This window comes from Ichthyophthirius multifiliis (assembly GCF_000220395.1).
Source record: "Ichthyophthirius multifiliis unplaced genomic scaffold scaff_1120509251335, whole genome shotgun sequence".
In the NCBI taxonomy this organism is placed as follows: Eukaryota; Ciliophora; class Oligohymenophorea; order Hymenostomatida; genus Ichthyophthirius; species Ichthyophthirius multifiliis.
Window position 1 is genome coordinate 33976 of NW_004085974.1, and position 20286 is coordinate 54261.

Below are 20286 nucleotides of genomic sequence, written 5' to 3' on the forward strand. Positions count from 1 at the left end.
TTATAAAAAAAAGAAAAACAGCAAATAATCTAAAATTATTAAAAAACCTAAAATAAATATGATATAGTATATAAAGATTTAATAAAAGTAAACTAATTTCATTTTATTTAGTTTAAAATAAATAAAGTATAAAATAAATACAAATAATAAAACAAACAAAATAAAAAATATAAACTAAAATTCTTAAAAATTATTAAAATATAAAAATGAACCTAAACAAATAGATAAAATAGATCAAAATAATTAAAAGATAGATAAATAATTAAATAATTATCGAAAAATATATAAAACAAATAAAATTTACGATGAATTCCTATCCGAAAAAAAAAAAAGTAAAAGTGAATATATTAAAGTAATTTATATGTATAATAATATATGTATATAATAAATATATAAATTTATAAAAATATATATAAATATATATATATATAATTATATAAATATATTTATATATTTATATTTATAATAATTAAATTAAAGGGATATGCTTATAATTTAATTTCATAATATCCCTCTTATAAAATTAAATAAATAGAAATTAATTAAAATTATTAGAACTTTGATATGTATTAAAAAAGACATATATAACGAATATAAAGTTCTCGTTCTTTAAATAAATGTTAAAAATAAGTTAAAAATAATAATTATTTTAATTCAATTAATAAATCAATGTATAAATCTTAAAGGAGTTAATCTTGTGTAAAGGAAATTTAAATTTTCGAAAATTTTAATTATTCTTCACCTTTTCCTAAATGGTTAATTAAAAATGAGAAATATTAAAGTTTTTTGAAATTAGATGAATATGATATTAATAAATAAATTGTTTAAATATGTAAAATAGAGTAAAATAATAAACAAAAATTATATAACTAATAAACAAAAAAAATAGAACTTATAATAGAAATTTAAAGTAACTTAATGCAATTGTTTTATTTCTGTAAAAAGCTGAGTTTTTTAAAATTATGCCTATATATATGTTAGAAGTTATTTCTCGAAAAATTAATTATATATACATATAGAAAAATTAAATATGTATATTATTTTATTTAAGATTAAAATTATATTTATATATATTTTATTTTTTAGTAAATAATAAAGAAGAACTTCTAAATAGTTTTTTCTTAATTTTTTAAGGAAAAATAAAAGATTAAAATTAAAAAACTTATTTTACAGGCGATGTTTATTATTTAAAAAATTAAGAAAATGCAATTAAAAATTAGTAAAAAAAATAAATAAATATATTTATTGATATAAAAAATAAAATCAAAAGAAATAAAATTTTCTAAACCGAAGAAAACTCGAAAATACTATATATTAATTTCAAAGATTTTGATTAATGTATATAAGTAATTATTGTTATATAATATAAATTTAAAATATATATATATAAATATTAATAATTATAAATAAAAATATATTTATATATATAAAAATAAAATATATATTTATTTATTGTTTTTATTTTATTTTTATTATAAAAATTAGAAAACTTAAATAAATGAAAAATTATAAATGAAAAATTTTATTTAGAATTTAAATTTACTTAAAATCTTTCATAAAGATAAAATTGAGAAATTATGTTCTTTTGTTAAAATATAATTTCTTATAAAAGATGATGTTTTATATGATATAGATGATCTTTTGAATAATGTGTATATAGTTAAAACTGGACATTTAATTAAAAACTTAAATATAGATTTATAAAATTAAAATTAATGGCCTATTAAAAATAAATAAGGCAACATTTAAAGAGAAAAACATATTTAAAATAGATAAATAAAATGTAATTTTGAATATAAAGATGGTGATATTGTAGGTCATTTTGATATTTTATGTGAAAACGAGAGACGAACCGAAAAAATAAAATATAAAGTTATACATGGGTATATTATATTGATGCTAATGATTTTAAACAAGGCAAATTATTTAAAAATATTATTTATTTTAATAAAAATAAAAGTTTTTAATTAAATTGATTTAAAATATTTTATGTATAATAATAAATAATAATTTTTATTTGATAAAAAATATTTAATAAAAAATGTACTTATATAAGAAGAAAAGGAAATAACAAAAAAAAAAGCTTTAGAAAATGCTGTAAAAGATGAACTAAATTTATGTTAAAATAATTATCAAAAAATTAAACAATAAAAAATTTAAAAATTGTTAAAATAAATATAAATAAAAAAATAATAAGAAATTTAATAAAAAATACCTGTAAAATATGGAGAATTAGTATAAATAAATAAAAAAAAATATTAATAAATATATATAAATCTATATATAAATATATATTATTTACAATATAACAAGGAAATTATAATAAGTGATAAATGAATTTTAATATTATTTTTTTGATTTCATTTTAAAAATATTTTAGTTGATAAAAATATTTTTCATGTTTTAAAATAAAAATATTATAAAATTTGTAATTTAATGTATATAAATTATAATAATTTATATAATTAAAAATTTAAAAAATAAATATTATTCAATTATTAATATTAATTTATATATTCATAAATATAATAAATTTCTAAATTTTATTTATTTATAATTTTAATTTTTTATATACTATAAATACAAATATTATTATATATATTTATAATTTTTCTAAAATAATTATTTTTTTATTTATAGAAATCAAAAAGTTGTTATTATATGTTTAATAATTTTTTCAATAATTATTATTTTTGTTAATCATAATTAAAAATTTTATTTATTTTTAGTAATATATATCTATTTAAATTTGTATTAAGATAATAAAATAAAAAAGAAAATTAAAATATAAATATAAAACAAAAAATATAATTTAATTTAGTTTAATAATTATTTTTATTTTAACTTAAATATATAATTAAATTATTATTGTATATAGATTATATTTTATATAAAAAAAATATAAATTTAAAAACTTATAAATTAATAATTTATAAAATATATATAAATTTATATAATAATATATAAAAATAAATAATAAAATATATTTAAAAATATTTAAAATCTTTATAAAACAAAAAAGATTTTATAAATAATCATGAATATTTAAATTATTAAATATATTCAAATTTTTTGAATTTAATTAATTAAATAAATAATAATAATAATAATAAACATAATAATAGTAATAATAATAATAATAATAATAATAATAATAATAATAATAATAATAATAATAATATTAAAATAATATATTTTTTTTATTAATATATTTATTATATTTTTCATATAATTAATAATAGTTTTTTTTATTTATAAAACAAACATTTAATTTAAGTAAATTTATCATATATTAATATTATATAAAAAAGTTTTATAAATAAATATATTATATAATTAAATATTTCCATTATTAATTTTATAAAATAAATAAATTATTTTGTGTTAAATATAATACATTTTAATATTTTATATTTTTTAAAAAATCATTATATATAAAAAAATATAACTAATTTTAAAAAAAAAAAAATACTAATATACATATAAATATATATATTTATAAATACACATATAAATATGTTTACTGGACCAAATAAAATAATATCAAAAATAGAATTCTAATATAAAACAAAGATACATTAATAGCATTTATAAGAAATAAAAACACGTTCGATTTGTAAAAGCAATATGAAATCATAAAAAAACATTGAAAAATCAGATAGCTAATCATTAAATACTTCATTAATAAAGCATAATAAATCATAAAATTAAATAAAAAATAAAACGATAAAATCCTTAAAAAACTAGTATCTATAGAAAAAGGGTAAACAAATGTATCTACATTAAATATATACAGTAGAAATTAAAAATAAAGTATTTTTCCTATCTAAAAATATGAAAATAAAGAAATAAGAAGACAATAAATACTCGATAATGAGAATTTATTACTTTATAAAAGACTTAATTGTGTAAAAAGTGTATTTAACTATAAAAAACTACAAGAAAATTATAAAAAAGTAATAAAATATAAATCTTTAATTAGTGAGTATCCCCAAAAGACTGAAAATATAAAAAAAATATCAATTTAAAAGATATAATTATCTCCTTTGAAATAAAAAATAAATATTTTAACAAAAAGAAACTTAAAATTAAAAGAAGAATGTTTTTATATAGAAATTAGTACATAAAATGAGTATCAAAAAATATATATATATATATATATATATATATATATATATATATATATATATATATATATATATATATATATAATTGCTGATAATGTTAATAATGGAAAATAATTTATATATTAAATTTCAGAAAAAGAAGGAATGGAAATGCTTTTAAATGATTTTAATAATAATATAGACTAATTAGTTGATAAAATAAGAATTTAAAATGAAAAAATATTCGTTTTGAGGAAAAAATATCCTATAGAATTATCGGCTATTAATGCTTTATAAAGGTAAAAAATATAAATGAAGTGTTAAGAACAGTAAATGGAATAAAATGTTAAAAAAAGAGAAATAAAAGCGAAATATTTAGAACCGAAAAAAAAATATGCATTATAAGAAAACGAAAAAAAATAATTAAAAAATCCTGTTTCTATTTAAAAAAAATATAAAAAAACTAGTAGTCCTTTAGTTAAAAATAAAAATACAGAAGAAGATAATAATTATAAATTTTAAAATGAAAATTTTTAATCAAATTAATCTTTTTAACATGAATAATATAATGATAATACTTTCGAATAAGAAGAAGAAGTATAAGAAGAGGAATACTAAATATAAAACCAAAAAAAAGAAGAAGAACAAGAAGATGAATATGAATAAGATTTCGCATAAGAATAAGAAGAAAGTTTATCAAAAAATTACGAATCAAATTAAGAATATGAAGAAGAAGATAAAATTTAAGAAAATAATAATAATAAAAAAAAAGGTAAAAAAATAAAAAAAAAAATTATATAAATATTATATTTATAAAAAAGATAATAAAAATTAATAAAATAAAACTAAAAGTTTATAAGTCTTAAATTATTAAAATAATAACGAAAATATTAAAAAACATTAATCTTAATAACATATAATAAATAAAGAAGAAAAATATGAATATGAAAAAGAATATGTAGACGAATATGAAGAAGAATTTGAAGAAGAAATATAATAAAATGAATAGAAAATAGGTATAAATAAAGGAAGTGTTTTATAAAAAAAAGAAAATAAGAATTCTAAATCTTATTAAAATATATAGAAAAATGAAAATATTTATTAATAAAAAAATAAATCAGAAATAATTATAAAAAATGAGAATTTTTAAGAAAAAAATGTTAATATAAAAAAATAAATTTCTCCGAAAAATAAAAATAATATAAAATAAGATTCAAATCAAAAATCTATATAAAATATATAAAATCAATATAAAAAAAATTCTTAATAATAAATACAAGAAAAAAATGATAATTCAATATAAGACTTAGACTAAGATAATATAAACTACAAATAGAATAAAAATATCAATTCAAAAGTTAATAAAGATAACAATTAAGATGATAGTAATAATAATTAATAATAAGATAAAAAAGATAAAAAAGATAAAAAAGATTAAATATATAATGATAATGAATATATAAACTAGGAAAATAGTAAATAAAACTCAGAAGATAATTTAAGTTAAAATATAAATAAATAGGTTTAAAAATAAAATAGCATAATTTAAAATAAAAATAGTCATGAAAATTACGATATTTTAAGTTTAAATGAAAATGAAAATATAAAATAAAAATTAAATAAAAATAATATAAATTAAGATGATAATATGAGTTAAAATTCAGATATTAATCAAAATTTAAATTAAGAATAAATAATAAATGATGAAAATATGAACTAAAAATATAATAAAAAACCTTAAAAATAAAATAAAAACGAAAATTAATATAATGAAGACTATAATAATTAAGAAAATGAGGAAAATATAGATTATAAATAACAAAAATAAAAATAAAATTAAGATAATGATGATGAATAATAAAATGAAAGAAATAAAAATAGTTTAAAATAAAATAAAAGTAATATATATAATAACGAAAGTTAAAATAATATAGATGGTTAAATACAAATGAATTAAAACAAAAAATATAATGAATAAAATAAAAATAATTAAAAATCAGAAAATAATTTATATAATAACGAATAAATTTAAATGAAAAAGCAATAAAAATCTGAAGTTTAAATAAATTCAAATAAAAAAATTGGTGTAAAATAAGAAAGCAATATATATGAAGAATAATAAAATAAGAACAAAGAAGAAATAGATAATGAACAGTAAGAAGAAAATATAAATAAAATAAGGGAAAATGAAAAGGAAAAAGAAGATGAAGAAGAGGAAGTAGAAGTAGAAATTGAAGATGAAGACGAAGAAAATAAAATTAAAAATTAAAAACATAGTAATAATTAATAGAAAAAAAATGATGATTTTGAAATTGATGAATAAGATGTGTATTTATGAAAATATAAATAAAAAAAATATATACATATAATATATATATATATATATATATATATATATATATATTTATTTAATTTAATTCTTTTATATTTTTTTATTTTTATCCTATTAAATAAAATCTGTTTTGTACCAATTTAATAAAAATAAAACATTCAAAAATTTTATAAAATATATTTTCAGCCTGTTCCCTATATTATGAAATATTTTAAGGTGCTTTTTTTTATTTAAAAAAAAAAAACATAATAACAGACTTCCTTTTAATTTTATAAATTTTCAAAAATTCATTTTTCTTATATAAATCATATTATTTCTTCGATAGAAGCATCTTCTCTTACAATCGAATTATTTTTTCCTTTAACAACTTCTCCTACAAGATTACATTCAAGCCCATTATCTTTCATTTCCGAAATAAATTCCTTTGCCTTATTTTTTTCTAAACAAATAAGTAAACCTCCACTAGTTTCCGGACTTAGCCCTTATTTAAATTTGAAATCTCTCGCTTTTCCGTCTATACTTGCCACATATTTAATTGTAGGTAAATTATTAATGATTAAATCTACTTATTCTTTCTATACTTCTGCCAAAAACTAAGAATGTCCCTTAATTCCGAATCCTGTCACATCAGTGCATGCATTAGCCTTATATTTTTTCATTAAAAACTTGGCAAAATACTCAAAGTACCCATCTCCATTTCTGCTTTCAAAAATGCTTAATCAACCTATTCTTTACTTATAAAGCCTTATATTTTTTCTAATTTATCCTTTATGTCCTTAGTATACCATTATTTTAAATTAACTGCCAATTAAGTCCCTAAAGGCTTAGTCAATATTATCATATCACCAACTTTTGCATTATTTGGCATCAAAAACTCCTCTCTTTCTACTACTGAGATTCCTACTCCTCCAATTATTGGCCATGGATTAATTATTGTTTAGCCCCCTAAAACGTATGCGCCTACTTACTAAGCACATTCATCAAAACCTTATATCATAAGAGATGTAACTATCTATATAAATCATATTTTATATATTATTATTTATATATATATATATATATTACTTCTTTTTGTTAAGCATTCATCTTATTAGAAACTGCTAAAACCATTAAAACAGTATCAATATCAGTAACTCCCATACTAAATAGATCCGAAAGTACATTACAACATGCAATTCTTCCTTACATATAAGGATCTTCTACTAAGGGATAAAAAAAGTCTATAGTACTAATTAATTTCTTAGTTTTAGTATTTCTTACAGGCCTTACACTTACATCAGGTGCTTCGCTTGTTATTTATTTAGCGTTTCCTAGCTTTTCAAGGTATTTCTTCAAATCGGCCTGGGGGACTTTACAACCTCACCCTTTTAAATCACTATAATCAGTAAGGACAAATGTTTTTTCTAGATTATGGTCTGTAGGATTCCATAAAGGTCTTTTTTAAGGACGACCATTTATATAAGGCTTTTTTGTAGTTGAAAAGAAGTTTACTAAATCTAGCTTATATTTATTTTTAAGAACTAGATTTAATATCATTTTTATTTTTAAAGTTGCCTTTTTTTTGTTTTTTTAATTATTTATTTAAAAAAAATATGAATCTTCTTGGTTTTTTATTTATATAATTATATAAATATGTATAAAAATGATTTTTTTAATATAATGATTAATTTAAATTACCATTATTTTTATTTTAATTTGATAAATAAAAATAAAATTAAATAAAAAAAAAAAAAATGAGTAAAAACAATATAGATTAATTTGACTATACAAATTGCCTATTTGAAGCCAGATTAACAAAAAAAGGTTTTTTAGGTTTACAAAAATTATATTATATGTATTGTACTTAAGACTAAATTGTTATATGTCAAGTAATATATAAAATATTACATTATAATATATATATATATATATATATATATATATATATATATACAAATATATATATACATATAATACATTTATATAAATATAGGAACCTTATTAGAAAAAACCTGATAAAATAATACTATTATAACCTAACTGGTAAATATAATGGATAATCGATCCTAAAAAGTAAAATTAGAAATTCAGTGAAAAAACTATAGGCTTTCGTTTAATAACTAAAAATTAAAATGAAAAAATCGAATATTATTCCGATAGTGCTGTAATGGTTTTTATGCGACAGTATTTAGCTAAATAAATTTTCTAAAATAATTTTCTTGATGAATACGAAATAGTTAAAAAAATCGGAAAAGGAAAATATGCTAAAGTAAATAACTTATATATTTTTTATTGCTTTATAAAATAATATAAATAAATATATTTTTACATATATATAAAAATATAAACATATATATATTTTATACATTTATAATAATCTATTAAATTATTTTGAATTATATTGATAAATATATATATATATATATTACTTTTAATATTAAAATATAATTAAAATAAATAATAAGGTGTATAAAGTAAAAAGAAAAGACAATAATAAAATATATGCTGTTAAATATTTACATAAAAAAAAGCTTGAAACAATAGAAGATTCCTAAGTTTATAAAAATAAAAAAAAATACATAATTATAAAAAAAAGGAATCTTTATATAATGAACTAAAAATATTAAGAATGATAAACCACCCTAATTGTATTAAACTAATAGCTACATATGAAGATGAACATGGCTTTTACATATTAATGGAACTCTGTGAATCTAACAAAACCCTATAGGGCGAACTAACCCGTTTCAAAAACACTTAATTCGGTTATTAAGTAGTAAGACATATCTTAAAGTAATTACTAAAAGGCATTGAATATCTACACAGTATAGGAATAATGCATAGAGACTTAAAACCTTAGAATATTATGTTCGCAAATGATAATAGCTCTTCCCTTAATGACTTAAAGATAATTGATTTCGGACTCTCTTAATTCTATAATGACCCTCATTATATTTACATACATGTAGGTACTCCAGGTTTTGTTGCCCCCGAAATTTTATCAAACGAATCAGATTAACATAGATATACAGAAAAATGTGATTTATTTAGCATTGGTGTTATTTTTCATATACTGTAAAATATATAATTGATTTATATTTAAATATATGTATATTTAGTTTAACAGGAAAAACAGTATTTCCAGGGTGTAAATTTTCTTAAGTTTTAGAAGATAATAAAAGATGTAAAATATAATTAAGAGGCTAATAGTATGATTAAGTAAGATTTAAGTAAAATAAATTTATATATATTTTTATTTTATTTATATATATAAAATAGTTAAACAAGCACGCTATTGATTTGTTATATAAATTATTAGAAGCTAACCCTGAAAAACGGTTATCCGCAAAACAAGCCTTAAATCACTAATTTTTCCAAAACGAAATAACAAATAATAATAATATAAATTAAATGTGTTATTCGGCAGTTAATTTGGATAGTTTAGAAACTTAAATTTCTCCCGTTAAAATTAATAATAAAAATACTCTGAAAATTCTCAAAAAAAAATAGAGTCTAAAATCTTTCGATGAAGATGATAATTAAGATGTAGATTTAGAAAATATCAACAAAAATATTTCTATGAAATAAATAGTCTCAAATTAAGAAGAAACTCAGAAAAAAATGCTTTATAAATTGACACAAGAATTAATTGATTTCTCCATATTTTTCTCTGCCTAAAGATAGTAGGAAGATCAAGATTTTTTAATTGCCAGTCCCTAAAAACTTAAATCATCTTAAAAAGCTTTGAAATTCGGAACTATTTGTAATCTATAAAAAGTAAAAGAAGAAGAAGACTATAATAAGGAAGAAGAAGAATAATAAGAAGAAGGAAATCATTAATAAAGAAAAGAATAGATTTTATTTTCTGAAAGAAGCATTGAAAATAATAATAATTCTATAGAAAAATAAAGAAAAGTAGTAAGTCCCTTAAGAATAAATTCACATTAAATAATTAGAGAAAACTAAGGTTTTAATACAGAAGAAGATAAAATTAAAAGAAAATAATATCCAAAAAAAATAATGAAACTAATGAGTTTTTTCCCAAACGAGCTTTTTGAGGAAAACAATATAAACTAAAAAAGCAAAGTTAAAATATTAGGAAAATTCCTGATTTTAGGACATGAAAATGAAATCGAAAATGATAAATTATATGGACATTTGGAAAAAATAAGAAAAAGCAAAATTTTTGATAATTGGTTTATAGAATTAATAGAGTAAATGATTAAAGATGATTATGAATTAATTCCAGATTATTAACAAATAAAAAAAATATTAGATTAAAATATTTAATAAAATAAAAGTTGATTTTATATAATAAATATATATATATATAAATATATATAAAAATAAATAAATAAATAAATAAATAAATAAATATTTTATAAATATATAATAAATATAAATATATAATAAATATAAATATATTTATTTGCATTTTTAAAATTATTTTTATTTTGAATAAATAACTTTTTAAAAATATATATATTATTTTTTTATTTAAAATAAAAATATAAAAATATGTATTATTTAAATATTTTTATTTATAAAATATTCCATATATATTAAAATTCCTTAATTTATACTTATTTTATTTTATTTTATTTTTATTTTTTAAAATACTCAATGTATTGCGATTACCATTATATTATATACTTATTCAATAACTTAATATATTTATTTAATACTTCTAAAAATCATATTCTAACTTTAATTTAATTAATTATATTAAATTTCTATAAAAATCATATCAATTATATTAAATCCATAAATATATAATTTATACTATATAAGCATAAAAACTCTTATATAATGTTTTTTAACTCACATAGATCAATATATAACATAAATATAATTTAAAAATGTATTTTATATATAAAAAAAGGTTTTTTTTTTTTTTAAAAAAAAAAATCTTATAAAGATATGAAAAAAAGCCATATAACTTTTTAATATTATTTTATTTTAGACTCTATTTATTATAATTTTTTAAAATATATAAAAAATATAACTGTAATAATATGTAAAAAAATTATATAAGAAAATATCAAATATAATATACATAGTTTATATATAACAAATTGATTTATATTAAATATTACAATTATTAGTATAAAATAAAAATATTTATAATATATAATAACATTACTGTACAAAATGTATTTATATCCATCTTTTATTATTATTTTAGTTTACCTGGTTAATTTTTACCAAAAAATAAATATTTTATACAAATAATAATAATAATAAAGTCAAATATATTGAAAAATTTGATAGTTATTATTTATTTGTTTATTTCTTTTAATAAAGGAAAAGATAATATTTTATATTTAAAAAATAGATATGATATTAGTATATGGCCCAAAAATCTAAAATTCAAACATTTTTTATAAAAAAAACTGGTGAATATATAAGTCTACGTGTTTAATTTTGTACTTTTTGTAATAGAATAAATAAAATAAATATGGAAGACTTTTTATAAAAAAATAAATAATCTTTTAATATTCCAATATTGGAATATTAAAATAATTGATTAAAATATATAATATTTATATGTATAAAAATTGTAAATTACATATATAATTAATTAAATTTAATATAGTATTATTATTAAAATGAAAAAAAAAAAAGATATATAATATAATAAAACATTAATTAGAAAGATATATATATATATTTTATAATATTTAAATTAAAAAATACATTAATAATAAAAATAATATATAATAAAATTATTCTTTATATATATATAATAAATATTTTTTATCATTAGAGTAAATATTATATATATATAAAGATATAAAATAAGTTTAAATATATAATAATTATAAATATTTTTATATAAATTAGTCTATATAAATAAAAACAAATTTAATATTTAAAAACTTTAATATAAATAATATTATATATATATATATTTATATATATATATATATATATATATATATATATATATATATATATATATATATATATATCATGTTTATCTAATTGGTATATCAAAAGAGATATTTCTTTGAATTTCATTAATTTTTTTCATATATACTTCTTAATTTTTCAAGTTTTAATAACATTCATTTACTATTCTTTCGAATTTTGTCAAAAACTATATATGTGATAATTTTTAATAACACCTCTAAGCACCTGCTTTTGTATATTTTTCGACAAATTCATGACAAGTTGGATTTTTAAAAATATTAAAATAATCCGTTAATTTAGGTGCAGGCCATATAGTAATGTCTCCTTCATATTTTTAATAAATTAAATTTAAAGTTTTAATAAAAGAATGAGGTAAAATTCTAAATTATATATAAATTTAAATTAATATATTTCTTTATATACCCTAATTTACTTAATTAAGAAAATCTAGCCTTAATTTCATCAAAAATAATAGATTTAATAACTTCTAAAATTTTTAAAGTAAATAAAAGCATTTTATTTCTATGTCTTATAGATTAAGAATGATCTAATAAAGGAATAACATAAGGATTAACTTAACTGACAATAAAAGTATTTACATTAAACATTTCCTATAATTTAATATGTGGGACATCGAAGGCAATAGAACCATCAATAAATTAAGCATATTCTACATATTTTACTAAACTACCATCACTTTCTTTACATAATAAATCTTATGGAGGAAAAACACCAGGTAAACTACAAGAACAGCATACTGCAGACCAAATTACAACATTAGGTGATGTTAAATAATTCAATACACGGTCTTATATGTATTAACCAGAGCCAGTTACTGTTATATTTAAAACAAATCCAGTTAAATCATAAGCTTGTTAAAATGTAATATCTCCTAAAAAAATATATATGTATGTATTTATATATTTATTTATAAATTTATATATATAATATTTGTATATTTAATTATTTTAATATTTATATATATTCATATATCTATATTCTTTACCTATATTATCTCTTATAAAATTTTTATATACTTACATATCTAATATATGCCCTTTTTTAAAAAATCTAATAATTTTTCTTATAAAACTATTTCTTGGGTCTCTTTATAAAAAAGCTTTATAATTAACATGTCCCTCTGAAGAAAAACATTTATACAAATCTTCATATTTTTATGTTCCTATAAACGCTGCAGTTATACTCCCGACTGAACTTCCAGATATAATTTTCGGTAAAACGCCTTACTCGTATAATGTTTTAGCCACACCTGTATGATATAGTCCAAAAAAAGCCCCTCCAGAAAACACTAAAGCCGTTCTACCTAAAGCATGTCTTAGTTCTTTGAAAAATTCTACCTTTTTTTCATATGAAAGTATCTTAGTATCATGTATTTCCTTTAAAGAAAGCTCTAGTTCTGTCTAAAAGTCTTGAATGAGATTTTTTGTTCCTATATAAGACTAAGAATATAATTAAGGGTTTAAAATATTTGCTACATTTTTAAAAGGATGTGACCTTATGATATCAATTAATTTTTGTATATTTTGATTTTAACGATTTTCCTTTAAATTATTCCTTATTTTTATTATATATTAATAATCATAATTTTTAGAATGCACTTTTTCTTTCCAAATTTTAGTTTGCTTTAAATTGTCTATTTAACAAGCGTATTTACACCATTCTTCATAAGATTAGGCTTTTTAAAGTTTTTTTTAAAGCTTTTTTCTTTAGTTTAAATCAGTATATGAGTTTTTTAAAGATATTAAGTGATATTCGAAGACATCTTTCATTTTTTGGATATCTTCTTTTATTTCAAGGAAGACAATAGCAAATATATTTGATATTATCATATATATATATGTATATTTTTATTTATTTATTTGTAGATTTATATTATTATTTTAATAAGTAGTATGATTAGTTTATTTGATTTTATCTTTATAAAAAATAAAAAAAGGGAAAGTAAATAAAAATTTAAATAATTGTATAATAATATTATTAAAAAAAAAAATACAAGAAAAAGTAAAATTATAAATTAAACAAAAATAGTAATTTATAAATAAATTAAGATTAAATTAATAATTAATTAAATAAATATATATATATGTATATTTATATATATATATATATATATATTCATATATATATTAATTTGATTTATCTTAAATAATATTTAATATCATTTATTTGAATTAAATTATAAAATATATAAAAGTAAATACATTTTTAAAATTATATTATATATATAAAAGAAAATCGAATGATTATAAAATATATATAAATAATTTATTTAAGATAATTAAATATTATATTTTTGAAATTTATAAGACTTTAAAAATAAAATATATAGATAAATAACTATAAAATATAAATATAAAAATAATTATTTATTTTTATAAATAAATATAATTAGAAAATTATTATAATTATTAAAATCTATAATTATAAAAATATTTTATATTATTAAATTTATAAATTAATCTAAATGATATTATAAATATATTATAATAAAAAAATTAAATATGAGAAAAAATAAATATAATATATATATATATATATATATATATATTTATATATAATATATATATATATTTATTTATATCATCTATTTATTTTTTATGATACAAATGATGAATATTTAGAAAACCTTTCTTTAAAATCAAAAGAACTTTCTTTTATACAATTTACATTAGTTATATTATTTTTTTAATATGAAACATTATTTAATTTTTCATTATTTAGCTTTAATTCTTAAAAAATAATTTCTAATTTATTATATTTTATATTCATTTCACTAATTTCCTCATTTTTTTATTAATTTAAAATTTTTATATCCTCGATTTCCTTATTCATAATGTTTATTTAATTTTAATGAGAAATCTTCATTTAATCTATTATGTAAAAATGTTAACATTCCATTCTAGTGCGAATACTTTCAATTTCTTTTACTTTAAGTTATTCTAAATTAATTATATATATGTGTTAATTTTCAATTTTATTTTAAATTATTTTAATCTCTTTTTCATATCTTTCTTTACAAATTAATAAGTTTTAAATTTCATTTTCTTTGGTTTAAATATTTTCTATTTATAAAATAGTAAATTTATAAATTTCTAATATAATATAAAAATAGATAATATATAAATAATAATTAGTATATATATATATAAAAATTTATGTTTTTGTAATAAATATATATAATAATATATAAATAAATATATAATTATTATATATATATATATGTATATTATTTATATATATTTATATAGTTAATTTAATTTCATTTAAATAAGTTTTACACTTTAATGCATTTATATCTTATTCTTATAATAACTTTATAGTATCATTTTATTTTTATTATATTTCATTATCATATTGGTTTACATTCGATTTTTATTTAAAGTCTTATACTAAAAAATTTATTTATATTTAAATATTATTATATTTTTTTTTATATTCATCTAACTCAATATTTAAATTATTATTATCATATTCTAGACTTTTCTTTATCTAAAGAAATTAATTTCTATTAGATTCGATTTCCTGATTTTTTTAATTTAAAGTTTCCTTTAATTTTCCATTTTCATTTTCTAAAAATTAAATCATTTCTTTTTTTTAATCCTAAATTTCATTTTAATTTAAATCTAAGCTATTTAATTTCTATAAATATTCTTAAATTTCCTTTTCTCTTTTTTTCTCATTTTCCTTATATTTTCCTTTCCAATTTTCAATTTCTCCCTAAAATCTTAGTATTTCTTACATAAACTATTCTTTTTATATATTTTTTTCCCTAATTTAATACTCTAACTCTTATTATTAGGTCTAATTTATCCCTTTCAAAGCTTCAATCTTCTATTATAAACCTTCCATTTAGTTTTAATGGAAATACTAGAGCCCTTAAATATCTATGGTATTCTAGTTATTCAACATCTCCCTTAATTCTTACATTTAAGTATTCATTAGAATAGTTTAATTGTTATTTTTTTCCCTAAAAGTATTTATTTCTTACCTCAAAATTCTGTTTTCTTCCTCCATATGTGTTTTTTAGTTTTTAATTTATAAAATTAAATTATCTATTTCTTTATTTTTGACTTCCAAAAGATTTTTTAGACTGAAATTTTCTCCATTTAAAATTTCTACTTCGTTTTCTTGCATTTTTTTCAGGGAAAAAATTTATTCTGAAAATTAGTTTTCCAGTTTTTTTTACAAATTTAAATTTTCGGATTTATTTTCATTTTCAATCTCCTAAATCTCCGTTTTTAATTTATTTTGTTAATCAATTAATCGACTTATTTATTCATTTTTTTCATTTTTTTCTTATTAAAGCTCATTTTCGAGTTTTTGAATTTCCTTTTTGTAATCATCGAACATTTCTAGAGTTTTTTTTAGTTAATTTTCATATAAATGGAGGTTATTTTAATATATTTTTGTATCTTTTTCAATTTTTAGATTATTTTCATTCTATATTTTATATTTAAAATACTCTATGAGTTTTTTCTTTTAAATTTATTGATGTTTTAGTTCATCATTGAGTCTATTAATGTAATTTTAAAGTTTTTTTTATTCCATTTCATGAGTTTATTTTATCTAAATAATGGTATTAGTTTATGACTCGTATTTTTATCTCCAAATATCACTTTCAGCTTTTGTTTAATTAAGTGTTTTTTATAAATATTAAATATCAGTATATTATTAATCAATTTATTATAGTTAATAAAGGCTATTTTCTAAATCATTTTAAAGACTTTTTTTTTAATTCTATATATATGATGTTTATAATGGACTTTAGTTTTATTTTTAATATAATTAAGAATCAGATTAATTATTATTATTAGAACTGTTAAACATATTTTTTAACTTATTAAATTAAAAATATAATATATAGTTGTTATAATTAATAAAAAAGCAATAGATAAAAATATATATAAAAAATAAAATAAATATATATGTAATTAAATATATTTATATATATATATATATAAATATATATGTTAATATTTATTTATATATAAACATATTAATTTAATTTTTAATAATTGAAAAATAAATTATAAGATAAATATATTCTATTTAATATATAATTTTTTTATTTTAGTTAATATATTAAATCAAAATAAATAAATAAAAAAATATTTTATTTGATTTTTAAAAATAATAAAACAACATAAAAAATTTAAATTATTATCAAAAGCCTATTGCATAAATTCCAAAATTTTAACTAATAATTATTTATTTTTATTTGTCATTTAAAATAATGTCATTTATTTTACATTCAAATGCCTTATCTAAATACTCCCTTTAATTGTAATTATTATCAATATTAATCTTAAATATAAAATCATTATCTCCTTCATTATTATCACATACAACGAAGAAAAATTAATTTTAAAATACTTAAATAAACTTTGGAAAACCATTAATATTAATTCTCTAAACAATATATTTTTCAATAAAATTTCGAACGAAAATATACTATAAGCTACTATTAATAGCAAAATAATTATTATTCTCATAAAAGCTTAATTTACTTTGGCTTTCCTAAGTATTTAAATATATATATATATATATATATATTTATTATATTTTTATATATATTAATTTTTCTTTATATTCTATTTACTATATCTTTATATAATTAGTGTGTAATTTTTTTGCTTTCTTCATTATTATCTATATTATCTCCGTGAGGATTTTCGAAAAAATCGAATATGTCTATTATTTCTTGAAAATTATTATCTATATTATATATATATATTTATCCATTTTTATTTGCTAAAGCTAAAAATTCTCCATAAACTTCACAAAATTAAATGTTTTATATATTTTTTATTTATAAAATATTTTTAAAGCCTATTTTTTCAACATTTTTTTTCATTTGAAAAATCTTCCCTTCAAAATCAACTGATAATATATTAAAATTATCATTATTATTTTTTTTTAAAAAAAAACTTTTAAAAAAGTAATTTTTTTCTTATTAAAAACATAAAACTTGATTTAAATTATTTAAATTTACTATATAAAAATGACCTAAACTACCCAAAAAATATACATTTTCATATTTTTTTTCATAAAAAAGGCTTTCTATGCCTTCCTGTATTTAATATTAGCTTATTTTTTCGAAAGTCTATATACTCCAGAAATATAAAAGGCCATCTTTTTTTACAAAACTAGCAAATACATTCTCGTTTATATAAAATAATTAATGTTCTTAATTTATATTTAGTTATTCTAAAAAATCACTTATTTAATTTTTTTAAAAATCTATAAAGGAAATATTTCCATTTTAAAATTAAATTAATCCAGTTTTTTTTCTCAGTTTTAAAAAGCGAGGAAAATCTGAGTTTAAATTTTCGAATTTTTACAAAAACTCAATATTTTACGAATTTTCACAATAAAAAATATGATTTTCGCAAAAAACACTTAAAAAATCTCCCTCTTCATTTTTAAATAAAAATACTTTTTTTTCCCCAATTTTAATTTTATTAATAAACTCATCTTATTATTCCTAAAAAACCAAAATTTCTCCTTTTGAATTACCACAAAGTACCTATTCTCCATTATTAAAAAAACAACAACTAACTAAAACTTCCCTTTCATCAATTTAGAAATCTAAATAAGCCAATTTTTCATCTTCACAAATTTACCAGAGTCTTAAAAAGCCTTCTCCGGCTGTTAAAAATTATAAAGGATGTGAATTTTCTTTGATTTATATATAATTTATTTAATTAATACAATAAGAACTGGCTATTAAGCTTCCTTTATTAATATCCCATACTGCTATAGTATTATCTTTTGCACAAGAAACTAATAAATTATCAAAACAATCTAAAAAAGTTACAGTTTCTTAGTGAAAAGTTAATTTTTTTTAAATATTAAAGTCTCTAGTATTTAAAACATATATAAAGGAACTATTTTCTAGTGTATTTTTTTCAGTTCCAATAAACAAAGACTACTGATTTTGGGATAAAAACATAGTTTTTAAAAGAACAGAAAAAGTAACTATTTTTTAAGTATTCTTTTTCAAGAAAATAATAATTAATAGATTTTAGGTTATTTATGCCAAAAAGCCTTATTTATGATTGAATATAAATGGATTATTTTAAAAAGAATTAATGATTTTATTTATTTATTATTAATTATTAATATATACGACTTAATTATTATTAATTTTAGGATTAAAACTATATATTCTTTTAATATTTTTCCATTTACAATTCTATTTAAACCAAATATAGTCATTTTCATTAAAATCATCATTTTATAATTATTATATATATGAATCTTAGACTTATTCTTTTTTTTAATTTAAATTCCATAAATCAAACACAAAATTAAATATAAAAATTCCCTTTTTCCCGCAAAAAAATACTTCATCATTTTTACAAAAAAACTCATTTATTTCTTAAAAAAACTCTAAACTCTAAAAAAAACCATCTCTTTTTCGAAAATTTTCCAACCCAAAATTTCCTTTTAATTTTAAATAATTAAAAAACCCCAAATTCATCTCCAAAACAAAAGTCATTTACATTCAAAAATTCCCAAAAAAAATCCATTTTTTCCTTCTTTTTTATAAACTCTTAATTTCTCCCCTAATAGACCTACAAAAACACCTCCAAAAAACTTCATTTTTCTAACATTATTACATTAAAAGCTCTATATTTTCTAATATCCTTCCAAAACATCATAAAAACAAACTAAATTTCCCTTCCCTAGTCCCAAAACCTCTCCATTTTCTTCAAAACAACAACATCCATTTCCCTTATCTTCCTTCTAATCCCCTACTAAAATACTCTAAGCTAACCTAAACTCCGGAAAGCCTCCCAGAAACTCCAAAACAACAAAATATCCACTCTAATCTCCCACACAAACAACCCCGTTACCCTAAAAAACACTCATACACACCACATTTTTCTCAAATAGCCTCTTCTCTAACAACACCCGAGTTCCTTCGATATC

General features: G+C 16.3%; 5 protein-coding genes across 5 annotated transcripts, besides 50 other annotated features; 2 read left to right on the plus strand and 3 right to left on the minus strand. All coding sequences in view use genetic code 6, as the record gives it.

Moving 5' to 3' along the window:
* Window positions 1–113: 113 nt before the first annotated feature.
* Window positions 114–181: a microsatellite.
* A 177-nt stretch (window positions 182–358) lies between these two features.
* Window positions 359–465: a microsatellite.
* Window positions 379–446: a microsatellite.
* Window positions 379–475: a microsatellite.
* Window positions 380–446: a microsatellite.
* Window positions 407–465: a microsatellite.
* A 373-nt stretch (window positions 476–848) lies between the features above and the next one.
* Window positions 849–898: a microsatellite.
* Window positions 899–1357: 459 nt separating this feature from the next.
* Window positions 1358–1411: a microsatellite.
* Window positions 1361–1436: a microsatellite.
* A 58-nt stretch (window positions 1437–1494) lies between these two features.
* Window positions 1495–1522: a microsatellite.
* A 397-nt stretch (window positions 1523–1919) lies between these two features.
* Window positions 1920–2016: a microsatellite.
* A 102-nt stretch (window positions 2017–2118) lies between these two features.
* Window positions 2119–2205: a microsatellite.
* Window positions 2206–2265: 60 nt separating this feature from the next.
* Window positions 2266–2295: a microsatellite.
* Window positions 2296–2434: 139 nt separating this feature from the next.
* Window positions 2435–2476: a microsatellite.
* A 63-nt stretch (window positions 2477–2539) lies between these two features.
* Window positions 2540–2572: a microsatellite.
* A 278-nt stretch (window positions 2573–2850) lies between these two features.
* Window positions 2851–2890: a microsatellite.
* A 37-nt stretch (window positions 2891–2927) lies between these two features.
* Window positions 2928–2968: a microsatellite.
* Window positions 2932–3014: a microsatellite.
* Window positions 3015–3093: 79 nt separating this feature from the next.
* Window positions 3094–3192: a microsatellite.
* Window positions 3188–3222: a microsatellite.
* Window positions 3223–3295: 73 nt separating this feature from the next.
* Window positions 3296–3344: a microsatellite.
* Window positions 3345–4142: 798 nt separating this feature from the next.
* Window positions 4143–4211: a microsatellite.
* A 1298-nt stretch (window positions 4212–5509) lies between these two features.
* Window positions 5510–5541: a microsatellite.
* Window positions 5542–6028: 487 nt separating this feature from the next.
* Window positions 6029–6101: a microsatellite.
* A 37-nt stretch (window positions 6102–6138) lies between these two features.
* IMG5_184120 (hypothetical protein) lies at window positions 6139–6444 on the plus strand (the record flags this gene model as incomplete). The annotated part of the gene is made up of 1 exon (XM_004027343.1): window positions 6139–6444. The coding sequence occupies one exon, from the start codon at window positions 6139–6141 to the stop codon at window positions 6442–6444; it is 306 nt and encodes a 101-aa protein (XP_004027392.1).
* Window positions 6437–8020, minus strand: IMG5_184130 (selenophosphate synthetase 2, putative). Its single transcript, XM_004027344.1, has 2 exons — window positions 7504–8020; window positions 6437–7450 (listed from the first exon to the last, which is right to left on the minus strand). The coding sequence occupies exons 1-2, from the start codon at window positions 7624–7626 to the stop codon at window positions 7094–7096; spliced, it is 480 nt and encodes a 159-aa protein (XP_004027393.1). The 5' UTR covers window positions 7627–8020; the 3' UTR covers window positions 6437–7093.
* Window positions 6462–6510: a microsatellite.
* A 117-nt stretch (window positions 8021–8137) lies between the features above and the next one.
* Window positions 8138–8168: a microsatellite.
* Window positions 8159–10579, plus strand: IMG5_184140 (protein kinase domain protein). The gene is made up of 6 exons (XM_004027345.1): window positions 8159–8306; window positions 8411–8686; window positions 8883–8972; window positions 9014–9492; window positions 9545–9636; window positions 9697–10579. Exons 1-5 carry the CDS (start codon window positions 8172–8174, stop codon window positions 9630–9632), a joined length of 1068 nt encoding a protein of 355 aa, XP_004027394.1. The 5' UTR covers window positions 8159–8171; the 3' UTR covers window positions 9633–9636; window positions 9697–10579.
* Window positions 8328–8409: a microsatellite.
* Window positions 10199–10246: a microsatellite.
* Window positions 10580–10725: 146 nt separating the features above from the next.
* Window positions 10726–10842: a microsatellite.
* Window positions 10727–10842: a microsatellite.
* Window positions 10740–10842: a microsatellite.
* Window positions 10843–12130: 1288 nt separating this feature from the next.
* Window positions 12131–12178: a microsatellite.
* A 30-nt stretch (window positions 12179–12208) lies between these two features.
* Window positions 12209–12246: a microsatellite.
* Window positions 12247–12301: 55 nt separating this feature from the next.
* Window positions 12302–12389: a microsatellite.
* On the minus strand, window positions 12389–13373 carry IMG5_184150 (patatin-like phospholipase family protein, putative; the record flags this gene model as incomplete). Its single annotated transcript, XM_004027346.1, has 3 exons — window positions 12389–12710; window positions 12754–13222; window positions 13337–13373. The coding sequence occupies 3 exons, from the start codon at window positions 13371–13373 to the stop codon at window positions 12389–12391; spliced, it is 828 nt and encodes a 275-aa protein (XP_004027395.1).
* Window positions 12706–12740: a microsatellite.
* Window positions 13232–13329: a microsatellite.
* Window positions 13244–13315: a microsatellite.
* Window positions 13251–13323: a microsatellite.
* Window positions 13374–14424: 1051 nt separating the features above from the next.
* Window positions 14425–14478: a microsatellite.
* A 256-nt stretch (window positions 14479–14734) lies between these two features.
* Window positions 14735–14798: a microsatellite.
* Window positions 14752–14782: a microsatellite.
* A 68-nt stretch (window positions 14799–14866) lies between the features above and the next one.
* Window positions 14867–14932: a microsatellite.
* On the minus strand, window positions 14932–17178 carry IMG5_184160 (tetrin c, putative; the record flags this gene model as incomplete). Its single annotated transcript, XM_004027347.1, has 2 exons — window positions 14932–15413; window positions 15630–17178. The coding sequence occupies 2 exons, from the start codon at window positions 17176–17178 to the stop codon at window positions 14932–14934; spliced, it is 2031 nt and encodes a 676-aa protein (XP_004027396.1).
* Window positions 15445–15504: a microsatellite.
* Window positions 15449–15482: a microsatellite.
* Window positions 15522–15598: a microsatellite.
* Window positions 17179–17242: 64 nt separating the features above from the next.
* Window positions 17243–17320: a microsatellite.
* Window positions 17287–17341: a microsatellite.
* A 539-nt stretch (window positions 17342–17880) lies between these two features.
* Window positions 17881–17925: a microsatellite.
* Window positions 17882–17948: a microsatellite.
* Window positions 17896–17964: a microsatellite.
* The last annotated feature ends 2322 nt before the right edge of the window (window positions 17965–20286 follow it).